The 13,270-nt window shown below is 36.9% G+C and overlaps 2 protein-coding genes across 2 annotated transcripts; both read left to right on the top strand.

The window, feature by feature from the left end:
• The first annotated feature begins 3,895 nt into the window (after positions 1–3,895).
• On the top strand, positions 3,896–5,334 carry LOC141338769 (SLAM family member 5). Its single transcript, XM_073844387.1, has 3 exons — positions 3,896–4,210; positions 4,282–4,575; positions 4,655–5,334. Exons 1-3 carry the CDS (start codon positions 3,934–3,936, stop codon positions 4,810–4,812), a joined length of 729 nt encoding a protein of 242 aa, XP_073700488.1. The 5' UTR covers positions 3,896–3,933; the 3' UTR covers positions 4,813–5,334.
• Positions 5,335–5,558: 224 nt separating this feature from the next.
• LOC141338768 (gamma-glutamyl hydrolase) lies at positions 5,559–13,269 on the top strand. The gene is made up of 9 exons (XM_073844386.1): positions 5,559–5,957; positions 6,932–7,046; positions 7,127–7,177; positions 7,351–7,435; positions 7,509–7,647; positions 7,971–8,077; positions 12,288–12,378; positions 12,483–12,620; positions 12,774–13,269. The coding sequence occupies exons 1-9, from the start codon at positions 5,861–5,863 to the stop codon at positions 12,893–12,895; spliced, it is 945 nt and encodes a 314-aa protein (XP_073700487.1). The 5' UTR covers positions 5,559–5,860; the 3' UTR covers positions 12,896–13,269.
• Position 13,270: the final 1 nt, after the last annotated feature.

Raw genomic sequence — 13,270 nt, 5'->3', positions numbered from 1 at the left:
GTGTTTATCCACCTCTTGGTATGGACTGGATCCGGGGGACTGCAGTGACCATCTGATCTGGGTACGGACTGGATCTGGTGGCTATGGTGACCTGGGAATAAGAAACAAACAGACTAATATTAATGTAGATGCAAGAGTTCCAAGTTGCCACAAAATCAGATTGGAGAGGACTCATCTGGTTTTCGCAGTCTTGCGTCGATGGCCGTCTAGGTGATGGGGTCTTCACTGATGATCTGTCTCTGGGGCTCATCTAGTTGATGTGGTCTCTGCTGACATTCAGGGCTGTAAAGGATATCTCTGGGTGCTGATGGGTACAGACTGGATCCGGGGGACTGCAGTGAACGTCTGATCTGGATACATGATCGGTGGCTACGGTGACCTCGGAATAAGAAGGAAAGATACTAGTATTAGCGTAGATGGCATTCTTCTTCTGATGCAACGAGTACATCAGGTGTTTTGGGAAGTGTCCCTGGTTCCGGTTGACCTAAATAATGCAGCCTAACAATCCTTTAACGGATTTGGATTGGGAAATGTATTAAGTGTAGGCCAGGTTAAAGAGATGGGTCTTTAATCTAGATTTAAACTGACAGATTGTGTCTGCCTCCCGAACAGTGTTAGGTAAATTGTTCCAGAGTTTGGGCGCTAAATGTGAAAAGGACCTGCCGCCCGCAGTTGATTTTGATATTCTAGGTACTATCAAATTGCCGGAGTTTTGAGAACGCAGCGGAAGTTTTGTTGTCTTGGCCCTGTGTTTTGGGTCATTGTCATGATGGAATACCTATCCACTACCCATTTTTTTTCAATAAGGGAAGGAGTTCTCACCCAAGATTTGATGGTACGAGGCCCTGTCCATCATCCATTTGATGCATGCAGATGTCCTGTCCCCTTAGCAGAAAAACACACCCAAAGCATAATGTTTCCACCTCCATGTTTGACAGTGGGGATTGTGTTCTTGGGGTCAAGTCAAGTCACCTTTATTTATATAGCGCTTTTAACAATACAGATTGTGTCAAAGCAACTGCACAGTATTTAAACAGCACAATAGTGTGTAAGTAACGCATTATTGTAAATAATCACTTTTCAGTTAAAGGCAGTTCATCAATGAATTCAGTGATATCATCATCCAGATCAGTTCAAATAGTATACGATATCGCTGGAAAGTGTCCCCAACTAAGCAAGCCACAGGCGACAGCGGCAAGGAACCAAAACTCCACAGGTGACAGAAATGGAGAAAAAAACCTTGGGAGAAACCAGGCTCAGTCGGGGGACCAGTTCTCCTCTGGCCAGACGAAACCAGCAGTTTGTACCAATGTTTGATTGTAGAGAATTTGTCTGGATCCCGTGGTGTAGCACCAATGGCCGTCTAGGTTGGCGAGGTCTTTATTGATGAACCATCTCTGGAGCTCATCCGGCTATTGAAGTCATCTCCAGGTGCTGATCCATGATCTAAGATTGGTAGGAAGTAGGAACTGGATCCAGGGGACTGCAGTGGCCATCTGATCTGGATACAGGCTGGATCTGGTGGCTACGGTGACCTCGGAATAAGAATGAAACAGACTAATATTAGCGTAGATGCCATTCTTTTTACGATGCAACGAGTGCATCAGATGTTATGGGAGGTGTTTTCGGTTCCGGTTGACCTAATTAATGCAGCCTAACAATCCTTTAACGGATTTGAGTTACAGGAATGTGTTAATGTTTTATGTGTAGGCCAGGTTAAAGAGATGTGTCTTTAATCTAGATTTAAACTGACAGAGTGTGTCTGCCTCCCGAACAGTGTTAGGTAGATTGTTCCAGAGTTTAGGCGCTAGATAAGAAAATGATCTTCATAGGCAGCATTCCGCCTCCTCCAAACACGGCAAGTTGAGTCGATGCTCGATTTTGGTCTCATCTGACCACAACACTTTAACCAAGTTCTCCTCTGAATCATTCAGATGTTCATGGGCAAACTTCAGACGGGCCTGTATATGCTGAGATCTTGCAAGGAACTCCAGATTAAGGGAGATTGACAGTTATTTTGTGTTCTTCCATTTGCAAATAATCGCACCAACTGTTGTCACCTTCTCACCAAACTGCTTGGCGATGGTCTTGTAGCCCATTCCAGCCTTGTGTAGGTCTACAGTCTTGTCCCTGACATCCATGGACAGCTCTTTGGTCTTTGGAATCTAAGTGATTGATTGCTTCTGTGGACAGGTGTCTTTTATAAAGGTAACAAGCTGAGATTAGGAGCACTCCCTTTAAGAGAGTTCTCCTACTCTCAGTTCGTGACCTGTATAAAAGACACCTGAGAGCCAGAAATCTTGCTGATTGATGGGGGATCAAATACTTATTTCACTCATTAAAATGAAATTAAATTGATAACATTTTTGAAATGCGTTTTTAAGGATTTTTTTGTTGTTGTTCTATCTCTCACTGTTCAAATCAAATACTATTAAAATTATAGACTGATCATTTCTTTGTCAGTGGGTAAACGTACAAAATTAGCAGGGGATCAAATAATTATTTCCCCCACTGTAGGTCTACATTAAACAAAGTGATTAGAACAACAACAGTCTGCGTTAATTGAAATGTTTTTAGAAAATAGTGGGTTCACAGCGAATTATCAGAACTATTTCAGTAATACAGTAATATCGTAGTTTACCTGGAAACCTAAAACTGCACTAGGTGTATGTCACATATTAGCACAAAAACCTGCACACAGTTGAAAATGTACATATAATGCATTAATCATACTTACAGGTTGTGGTTTGGAGACGCTTGTTGGTCCAAATAAAGAAGGTATGGATTTATCTTTTATGGCATTTAGCAACTCACCAAGATTAGAGAAGCAGTCCTCTGTAAAACATTTATTTTAACCACTGATTCTTCACATTATGTACTTTCGCCAATGAAAACAAAACAAACTTTCACTGTGCAGAACACGGCGTCTTCTCGACATGACAGAACTTTTTTTGATTATTAACTTTGCAGATTGTTTTACATTGAAGGATAGCTACGTTACAAACTGCAACAAATACATTATTTTGAAAACCCAAATGACCTGCTCTTTAAAGGGATGGTTCGGAGTAGAATTGACTTCATTGCTATGCACTCCGAAGCCCATCTAAATACCCCATCCAAAGTTTTTTTTACCTTAGTCAAACATTTATGGAGATATTAGAGTTTTTCGAAATTGCTTGTTACAGGAGTGAATGGTACATGTGATGTATCTCGTAAATTGCACCACTAAACGTGCAAGTAATCTTACCAAACTTGTACAGTAGTGTAAATAAGTTATGTACTCACAAAACGCTGCATCAGAACATTTGTAAGTCCACCATGAGTGTTTTAAAAACACGTTTTACCCGAGAACTACTAGTCTCAAAAACTACAAGTCGACGTCACTTCCCTGGTTTAAAAAAGCACGTAAAAGTCCTCCTACTACATCTGTGTGCATGTCAACTTGTAGGAGGACTTTTACGTGCTTTTTTCAAATCAGGGAAGTGACGTCGACGTGTCGCCATTTGTAGTTTTTGAGACTAGTAGGGATCGGCTAAAACGTGTTTTTAAAACACTCATGGTGGACTTACAAATGTTCCGATGCAGCGTTTTGTGAGTACATAACCTATTTACACTACTGTACAAGTTTGGTAAGATTACTTGCACGTTTAGTGGTGCAATTTACGAGATACATCACATGTACCATTCACTCCTGTAACAAGCAATTCGAAAAACTCTAATATCTCCATAAATGTTTGACTAAGGTAAAAAAAACTTCGGATGGGGTATTTACAAGGGCTTCGGAGTGCATAGCAATGAAGTCAATTCTACTCCGAACCATCCCTTTAAGTTCATTGCTTAAATTGCTTTAGTCAGTGATTTGAGAAAGAAGTGCTCCTGTGTGTTTCAGGTGTGTTTGGTGTCGAGGCAGATGAAATCAAGTCATTTTCGGTGATGGAGGGCGAATCTGTCACCTTGCAGACTGGCGTGACTAAAATACAAGAGGACGATCTGATTATGTGGATGTGTGGAGACTATTGCATCGCTAAACTAAACATATCATCCCAAGCCATCTTTGAAACTCACTGCATATTCAGAGACAGACTGAGGCTGGACAATCAGACTGGATCTCTGACCATCACAAACATCAGAACCACAGACTCTGGACTTTATAAAGCACAGATGATTGGGCAACAAGTGTCAAAGAAAGCGTTCAACCTTACTGTCATTGGTGGGTAAAAAGCCACAGATTCAAAACTCATAGACATTTTGATTTATTTAAATTTCTCTAATGTTTTCCAGCTCGTCTTCCCGTTCCTGTCATCGCCAGTTATTGTCCTCAAAGCCCTCCATCATCAGAACCATCCAGATGTGTCCTGCTGTGTTCAGTGGTGAATGTGGGTCATGTGACTCTCTCCTGGTACAAAGGAGGCAGTTTATTGTCTAGCATAAGTGTGTCAGATCTCAGCACCAGTCTCTCTCTACCTCTGGAGGTGGAATATCAGGATAAAAACACCTACAGCTGTGTTCTCAAAAATCCCATCCGCAACCAGACCACACATCTGGACATCAGCGAACTCTGTCAACCATGTTCAGGTAGCGTCAAGGGATCAGAAGGATGTTATCAATAATTCTGTATACGAATATTTATTTCGTTCTTTTTTTTCCCCGTCAGAATGCGTCTGCTGTTGTAATTCAACTGAAGCTGTGATCCAATTGGCTGTCTCTGCTCTGGTGGGCGTGGCTATGGTTGTTGTTCTGGTTTATGACTTCAGATCTAGAAGAGCTGAACAGAAAAGAAGAGCTCTGAAATCATTACCAGACCACAACTGATCTTAATCTTGTCATATTCTGTGAATGGCCTGTACTAATTTCGATTCTTGTGCAATCTGTTTCTGCAATAAAAGGTCTTTTCTTTCATCTACACTCTGCTTACTAAACACTTTCTTCTGTTTTTGTGGTCTTGGTAGGTAGACCTGTCCCTGCAGCTTGTCAGCATTAAAGCATTGACAGGAAGTTGGTTAGCTTTTCAAAAAAAACAAACAACAACCTGCGACTTCAGAAGAACTTTCTCTTTAGTGGGAGGACATTTTGTCTTTAATACTGTTGCCCACAACGATCAAAACGTTTTCTCTGCTTTCAGATCTTCTTACACACCTTTATTTGAGATCCATGTTTACTTTTTTTGCAACCCTCATTAAAAACCTTTTGTGTTAGGTTTACAGAAACCTTCCTATGTATTACACAACCTACTTTCTTCAGGACGTATATTCATTTAACAGCTGACATACCATTATTGTTAGTACAAGTACAAGTGATTAGTACCTACCCTGTTATGAAAGGTCATTAATGATGATTATGTGGTATGATAATTGACACTATTGTTTTAATAACGGCATGCAATGTTTTTCTATGTATTTAATGTGGGGGGAAAATCGTTATAGTCATTGCTTTTCTATCGTGCCTTCGTGTGATTATCAGTTATCTTTTACAAAATACAGGTTAACGTTTACTCAGCGTGTAATGATTTATTCAAAACACACGTATTACATTTAGAAGCTGACATTTAAGAACATTTTAAGGCTGTTTGTGACGATTCGAGTGGGCGGGGCCAGCCGTGACTTTTCGCGATTCTCCCATTGGATTGTGAATTCATCAGATCTGATCCTCACTGAAGAACCGTCAACGCCTCAATAATTCACGCGTGTCAGGACGCCGCTCGGTCTCGGTTAACGTGACTACTGCTGAGGATAAGCGGAACCGGGTGCAGCTTCCTTTAAAAAGCCTGACATCGCCAGTGGAGCTGACTTCATTGCCTTCATTACTGATAACATCGAGGAGCTTTTATTTATTTCGTCCTTTGGCGTGCTACCTGAGGTGAATGTATCGCCAGGTGCTCGTGTTCGCGGTGTTTGCCGCTTTTCTATGCGGTTCTCCAGCATCATGCGCTCGTAATTTAAATTACAGACCCATCATCGGTGAGCGATAATTTGAGGCGTTTTAATGTCTTGTTTAGTGTATAGTGTCTCGTATTCCTGCGATGTCATGTTGTTCAATGGGGTTTTTTTTTTTATCGCAGCATCCTTCTCCGCAGGTTCGCTGCTAGAACGTTCTCGTTTCTTCTGGATTATTTTTTTAACTCTTAAAAACAATTACATAGGAAGACCACCTAACCTCACCGAAAAGCTTTAACCAGCCAGTGGTTAGCTGGTCTTCTAACCTGTCCAATTTGGTTTGGATTGATATTTGACATTTTGGTTTGAAGAGGTTGGGGGCTTTTGTGGTTGTGATACCATCTGCTAAACACCATCTTGATTAGTCTGGAAGACAAATGTGACCCTAGACAACAAAACCAGTCATAAGGGTTAATTTAGTCAAATTGAGATGTAGCCTATACACAATCTGAAAGCTAACTAAATAACCTTTCCATTTCCCATAGGACAATATTTGGCCGAGATACAGCTATTTCGCAATCTGAGGGTGCAATACTGAGAAAATTGCCTTGGACTTTGTTCAAATTAAGTAGCAATGCGTGATACTAATTAAAATTTAAGATTGATATATTTTTGTTTGGAAATCTAAAAAAATATATTAACGTTACATTATCTTTACTTAATGTCCAAACGATTTTTGGCATAAAAGGAAAATCATAATTTTGACCCATGGTGTATTTTCGGCTATTGCGACAAATATACCAGTATGATTGGTTTTGCGGTTCAGGGTCACAAATAACAAACCAGAACAACCTTATGTTACCTTTATTAAAATGAACTTTGGTTTTAATATAGTGTATGGTTTTTTTGGCGGATTTGTCAAAAAATACCATGGTTATTTGTGGTTACCATAGTTTAACTGTTTAACCATGTTTTGTTTGGTTTTATTTGTAGTGAAACCATTGTTTATTAACTAAGGGAATGTAAAAACCTAATACATACGTCTTTTCGCACTTCAGGAATTTTAGCCCAGGAAAACTTAGAGGACGACCCTCATGCGCAGGGATCTTCATATATAGCTGCATCATATGTGAAACACTTGGAGTCAGCTGGTGCCAGGGTTGTACCAATTCGGTATGTTTAAATGCAAACTACATGCTATAAAGATAAACAATTTAATAAGTAATATATGAAGGTAAATGTTTATTTTGCAGCATAAATCGCACAGAGGAGGAGTATGAAAGCCTGTTCAATGCAATAAATGGGTGAGTGTTTCTGAGTAGTTTAATTAACACCTACCATGGTAGATATGTGTGGAACATGGAAGTTGGTTTATATTTGGTTCAACTTGTAAATCAATTGATAGACCAGGTATCATATTCCATAACTGCTGTTTTTAATTCATTTTTATATCGATTGACTGTTAATACACATTTAGGTTGTTGCTGCCTGGTGGAAATGTGGACATTGAAAAGTCTCAGTTTACCAGAACGGCGAAGATTTTCTATGAACTTGCAATAAAGGTAAGTTCGAAATATTGTCATGTATAAAATTAGTTTGAGTTGATCTGAATGTTCATTCATGGTTCTTCAACAGGCTAATGATGCTTCGGATTATTTTCCGATCTGGGGCACCTGCCAGGGCTTCCAGCAGCTCGCGGTTCTGACCAGCAACAAGAACTTGTTGACCTTGACTGACACCAAAGCTGTCGCCCTGCCATTGACCTTCAGCCCAGGTTGGTAATGGTGCATTTTTCAGTAAATGTGTCACATTCTGAAATGCAAAACTCATATTAGTAGTACAGAACTGTTGTTCTGGACAATAATAACAAGTGCTAATTATTCGGTGGAAAACTATAGTACATTCTTTAGTATATTTATATAAGCATATTTAAAAACATAATGTGGTTATACATCTGCAACTCTTTCTAATTTTCATAAATGGATAAACAGCAAAATCTGCCTTCTAACTAATTTGTTGCAAAGCATGGTGCGCATTAGCTCATTAACTTTGTTTAGTGGGGGTTAGTGTTTGGTGAATGATTTTTATTGTTTACAGGATCCCAAAACAGCAGGTTGTTAAAGAAGTTTCCAAAGGATGTTATTCAGTCTCTGGCAGAAGAAAACATCACGTCTAATTTCCACAGCTGGAGCTTGTCCATGCAGGTAACGGCTGTTTTTAATTTGATAATGTTTTTTATGCATATTAGATTTTTTTTTCAGAAGTAATTTCACAATGGAACAACAGAACCAAAGAACATAAAAAACAGAAACAGTTGAGTGTTTCTCAAGATGCTGCTTTTTGCATACTGACCAGCAGCGTTGGGAAAGTAATGGGTTTCAATATTGAGTAGCTCCTTAAAAAGTAACTAATTGCATTACTTAGTTACTTTTTATGGAACTTAATGCATTACTAAGGAAAAAATAATAACAATAACACTCTTAATTGAACAACACGTCCAAGTTTAACTTAAGTCATTTTTGCTGATTCACATGGTTAAATAGGACCATCAAAGGTCAGCAGTGAAATTAAATACATAAAGTATAATTGTGTTATTTAACAGATTTAATTATTGCATGTTTGTCATATTCTGAGTGTGCGTTTCACTTTTTTTTTTTTAATACATTTTGAGGAATAATGAATCTGTTTTTAAGTAGATGAGTAAATGAATGTTCACATTTGTGACCCTGGACCACAAAACCAGTCATAAGGGTACATTTGACAAAATTGAGATTTATACATCAATGGAAAGCTTATTTTTGATATATTTACGGTAGGAAATTTACAAAATATCTACATGGAACATTATCTTTACTTAATATCCTAAAGATTTTTGGCATAAAATAAAAAATTATAATTTTGACCCACACGATGCATATTTGGCTATTACTGCAAATGTACCCGTGTTACTTAAGACTGGTTTTGTGGTCCAGGGTCCCATTTAGTCTAGAAGTACAATAAGCATCAGGTTTACACACAATGCATCGCACCTTTCTCATAACATAAGAATGAGAGGTCTCAAAACAAAGTAACTTTTTGGAAATAGTAGCTCTGAGAGTTTGTTGTAAATTTAAAAGTAATGCATTACTTTACTTGTTAGTAAGATGAACTTGAGTTACTTATGTTACCCCAAAAATCTGTTGAGCAGTCACTGTATACTTCAGCTGATTTTTTCCCCCATATTCTGAGTTGTTCATATAAGATAACTAGTTACTTGAAAAGTAATCTGATTATGTAACTCTAGTTACTTGTAATGCATTACCCCAAACACTGCAGAACAGTCACTTTATAACTCAGCTGTTTTTTCCTTCTAAGTTGTCTAAATAAGATTACTAGTTTATTGCAAAAAAAGTAATCTGATTACGTAACTCAAGTTACTTGTAATGCGTTACCCCCAACCCTGCTGACCAGTTACTGTATACCTCAACTTTTTGCATTATTCTGAGTTGACCAAATATGATTACTAGTTACTTGAAAAAGTAATCTGATTACATAACTCAAGTTACTTTTAATGCATTACCTCAAACACTGCAGACAAGTCACTGTATATCTCAACTTTTTATTTTTATTCTGAGTTGTCCAAATATGATTACTAGTTACTTGAAAAATTAATCTGATTAACTCAAGTTACTTATAATGCATTACCCCCAACCCTACAGATGTATACCTCAGCTGTGTTTTCAGTTCTAAGTTGTCTAAATATGATTACTAGTTACTTGGAAAAAGTAATTGATTACATAACTCAAGTTACTTGTAATGCGTTACCCCAAACAGTGCAGACCAGTCACTGTATACCCCGACTTTTTTGTGTTTTTATTCTGAGTTGTCTAAATAAAATTACGAGTTATGTAATCAGATTACTTTTTCAAGTAACTAAAGTTACTTATACTTTGTTACCCCAAACAGTGCAGAGTGCAGACCAGTCACTGTATACCTCAACCTTTTTGTGTTCTTATTCTGAGTTTTCTAAATAAGGTTACTAGTTACTTGAAAAAGTAATCTGATTACATAACTCAAGTTACTTGTAATGCGTTACCCCCAACACTGCAGACCGGTCACTGTATACCTCAACTTTTTTTTCATTAATCTGAGTTGACCAAATATGATTACTAGTTTTCGTTCTTATTCTGAGTTGTCTAAATAAGATTACTAGTTACTTGAAAAACTAATCTGATTAACTCAAGTTACTTTTAATGCATTAACTCAAACACTGCAGACAAGTCACTGTATATCTCAACTTTTTATTTTTATTCTGAGTTGTCTAAATATGATTACTAGTTACTTGAAAAATTAATCTGATTAACTCAAGTTACTTGTAATGCATTACCCCCAACCCTACAGCTGTATACCTCAGCTGTGTTTTCAGTTCTAAGTTGTGTAAATATGATTACTAGTTACTTGGAAAAAGTAATTGATTACATAACTCAAGTTACTTGTAATGCGTTACCCCAAACAGTGCAGACCAGTCACTGTATACCCCGACTTTTTTGTGTTTTTATTCTGAGTTGTCTAAATAAAATTACAAGTTATGTAATCAGATTACTTTTTCAAGTAACTAAAGTTACTTATACTTTGTTACCCCAAACAGTGCAGAGTGCAGACCAGTCACTGTATACCTCAACCTTTTTTTGTTCTTATTCTGAGTTTTCTAAATAAGGTTACTAGTTACTTGAAAAAGTAATCTGATTACATAACTCAAGTTACTTGTAATGCGTTACTTTTTCATTATTCTGAGTTGACCAAATATAATTACTAGTTTACTAGTTTTCGTTCTTATTCTGAGTTATGTGAATCTGAAAATGTAACTAAAGTTACTTGTAATGCGTTACTCCCAACCCTACAGACCAATCACTGTATACCTCAACTTTTTTTTTTCATTATTCTGAGTTGACCAAACATGATTACTAGTTTTCGTTCTTAATCTGAGTTGTCTAAATAAGATTACTAGTTACTTAAAGTAATCTGATTATGTAACTCAAGTTACTTGTAATGCGTTACCCCCAACCCTACAGACTGGTCACTGTATATCTCATCTGTTTTTTTTTTTGTTTTTTGTTTTTTTTATTCTGAGTTGTCTAAATGTGATTACTAGTTACTGGAAAAAGTAATCTCATTACATGGCTCAAGTAACTTATGTGTTACTTTTTCGTTATTCTAAGTTGACCAAATATTATTACTAGTTTGCTAGTTTTCGTTCTTATTCTGAGTTGTGAATCTGATTATGTTACTTGAGTTACTTGTAATGCATTACCCCAAAGTCTTCGGACCAGTCACTGTATTCCTCAACTTGTTTTTGTTTTTATTCTGAGTTGTCTAAATGTGATTACTAGTTACTTGATTTATGTAAACAGATTACTTTTTCAAGTTACTTGTAATGCGTTACCCCAAACACTGCAGACAAGTCACTGTATACCTCAACTTTTTTTATTTATTTTTTTATTCTGAGTTGTCTAAATGTGATTACTAGTTACTTTAAAAAGTAATCTGATTATGTAACTCAAGTTACTTGTAATGCGTTACCCCCAACCCTACAGACAGGTCACTGTATAACTCAGCTGTTTTTTTCAGTTCTAAGTTGTCTAAATATGATTACTCTACTAATTACTTGAAAAAGTAATCTGATTACATAACTCAAGTTACTTGTAGCGTTACTCCATCACTGCTGACCAGTAACTGTATACCTCAACTTTTTTTTTATTCTGAGTTGTCTAAAAAAAAATGATTAGTTAGTTACTAGAAAAAGTAATCTGATGACGTAACTCAAGTTACTTGTAAGGCGTAACCTCCAAAACTGCTGACCAGTCACTTTATACCTCAGCTGTTTTTTCATTCCGAGTTGTCTAAATCTGATTACTTTACTAGTTACTTGAAAAAGTAATCTGATTACTTAACTTGAGTTACTTGTAACGCGTTACCCTCAACACTGTGGACCAGTCACGGTATACCTCAAATTTTTTTCGTTCTTACTCTGAGGTGTCTAAATCTGATTACTTTACTAGTTACTTGAAAAAGTAATCTGATGACGTAACTCAAGTTACTTGTAAGGCGTAACCTCCAAAACTGCTGACCAGTCACTTTATACCTCAGCTGTTTTTTTTCATTCCGAGTTGTCTAAATCTGATTACTTTACTAGTTACTTGAAAAAGTAATCTGATTACTTAACTTGAGTTACTTGTAACGCGTTACCCTCAACACTGTGGACCAGTCACGGTATACCTCAAATTTTTTTTGTTCTTACTCTGAGGTGTCTAAATATGATTAATTTACTAGTTACTTGAAAAAGTAATCTGATTACGTAACTCGAGTTACTTACCTTAGCTGTTTTTTTTTTTTTGTTCTTATTCTAAGTTTTCTAAACATGATTTGCTCTTACAGAATTACAGTAGCAATGCCAAGCTCAAGCGTTTTTATCGAGTCCTGACCACAAATACAGATGGCGAGAAGGAGTTCATTTCCACCATGGAGGGTATGAATGCTACAGAGCATCTCTTTGTATGATCGCAATTTAAATAATTAACGCTTTTGGATATAAGTATATAATGTAATGAACCTCTGTTGTATATTCTGTAGCATATCGATATCCCTTCTATGCTGTTCAATGGCACCCAGAGAAAAGTCCATTTGAGTGGATTGAGAAAGCTGGCATGGTGCACACGCTCTCAGCCATCAAAGCCACTTTCTACACGGCCTACTTCTTTGTTTCTGAAGGTTGGTCATCTAAAAATTGCAATTTGAAGTTGAGAATCTGTCATCTTGGCCTTTATTAACTCTTTTAATTTCACGTAAACCTTGGGTTTGGTTTTAAAAGTCAATATTTGAGAATTTTTATTAATGCTTTTATGTGCTAATTGTCTTTTTCAGCAATGAAAAACCATCATCGGTTTTCTTCGCAAAGCGAAGAAGAGAAAGCTCTTATTTACAACTATCAGCCCGTCTTCAATGGCTTGAACAGCATCTTCTTGCAAAATTACTACTTCGATTAAGTGTTCACCGTATTCATTGTGGCAGAAAATTATTTATTTTATTTGTTTTTAATGGTTGTTTTTATTTCTTTCCTCAAAGTTCGCCAAAACTTAATGTTTGGAATGCCAGGATGCGTAATTGTAACGTCCGTGCTTCTAACTCACTCACGTAGCTCTTGATTAGTAGATTCTGGATGTAGATGTTAAGTGTTCTAGAATAATCATGACTGAATGTATTGATGCAGTTATATCTCATTCTGATGTCATACAATATATATCTTCTAGTGCCATCGTTCAGAGGTTAAACATTGTAATGTTTTACACAGGGTTCAGTAGCATGATCAATGCAACTTTGTCAATTTCAGAGAAAAATAAAATATGGATTTAAACTTTAAT

The sequence above is a fragment of the Garra rufa genome, chromosome 7 (genome assembly GCF_049309525.1).
Source record: "Garra rufa chromosome 7, GarRuf1.0, whole genome shotgun sequence".
NCBI lineage: Eukaryota > Metazoa > Chordata > Actinopteri > Cypriniformes > Cyprinidae > Garra > Garra rufa.
This window is presented reverse-complemented; position numbering and strand designations above follow the sequence as displayed.

What these genes read in the sequence shown, in the direction of transcription:
- LOC141338769 (XM_073844387.1), top strand. Translation starts at nt 3,934, where the DNA reads ATGGAGGGCGAATCTGTCACCTTGCAGACTGGCGTGACTAAAATACAA. An exon ending in GTTCAACCTTACTGTCATTG is followed by an intron (nt 4,211 to 4,281) that starts GTGGGTAAAAAG and finishes AATGTTTTCCAG; the next exon opens with CTCGTCTTCCCGTTCCTGTC. An exon ending in ACTCTGTCAACCATGTTCAG is followed by an intron (nt 4,576 to 4,654) that starts GTAGCGTCAAGG and finishes TTTCCCCGTCAG; the next exon opens with AATGCGTCTGCTGTTGTAAT.
- LOC141338768 (XM_073844386.1), top strand. Translation starts at nt 5,861, where the DNA reads ATGTATCGCCAGGTGCTCGTGTTCGCGGTGTTTGCCGCTTTTCTATGC. An exon ending in CTGTTCAATGCAATAAATGG is followed by an intron (nt 7,178 to 7,350) that starts GTGAGTGTTTCT and finishes ATACACATTTAG; the next exon opens with GTTGTTGCTGCCTGGTGGAA. An exon ending in CTACTTCTTTGTTTCTGAAG is followed by an intron (nt 12,621 to 12,773) that starts GTTGGTCATCTA and finishes TGTCTTTTTCAG; the next exon opens with CAATGAAAAACCATCATCGG.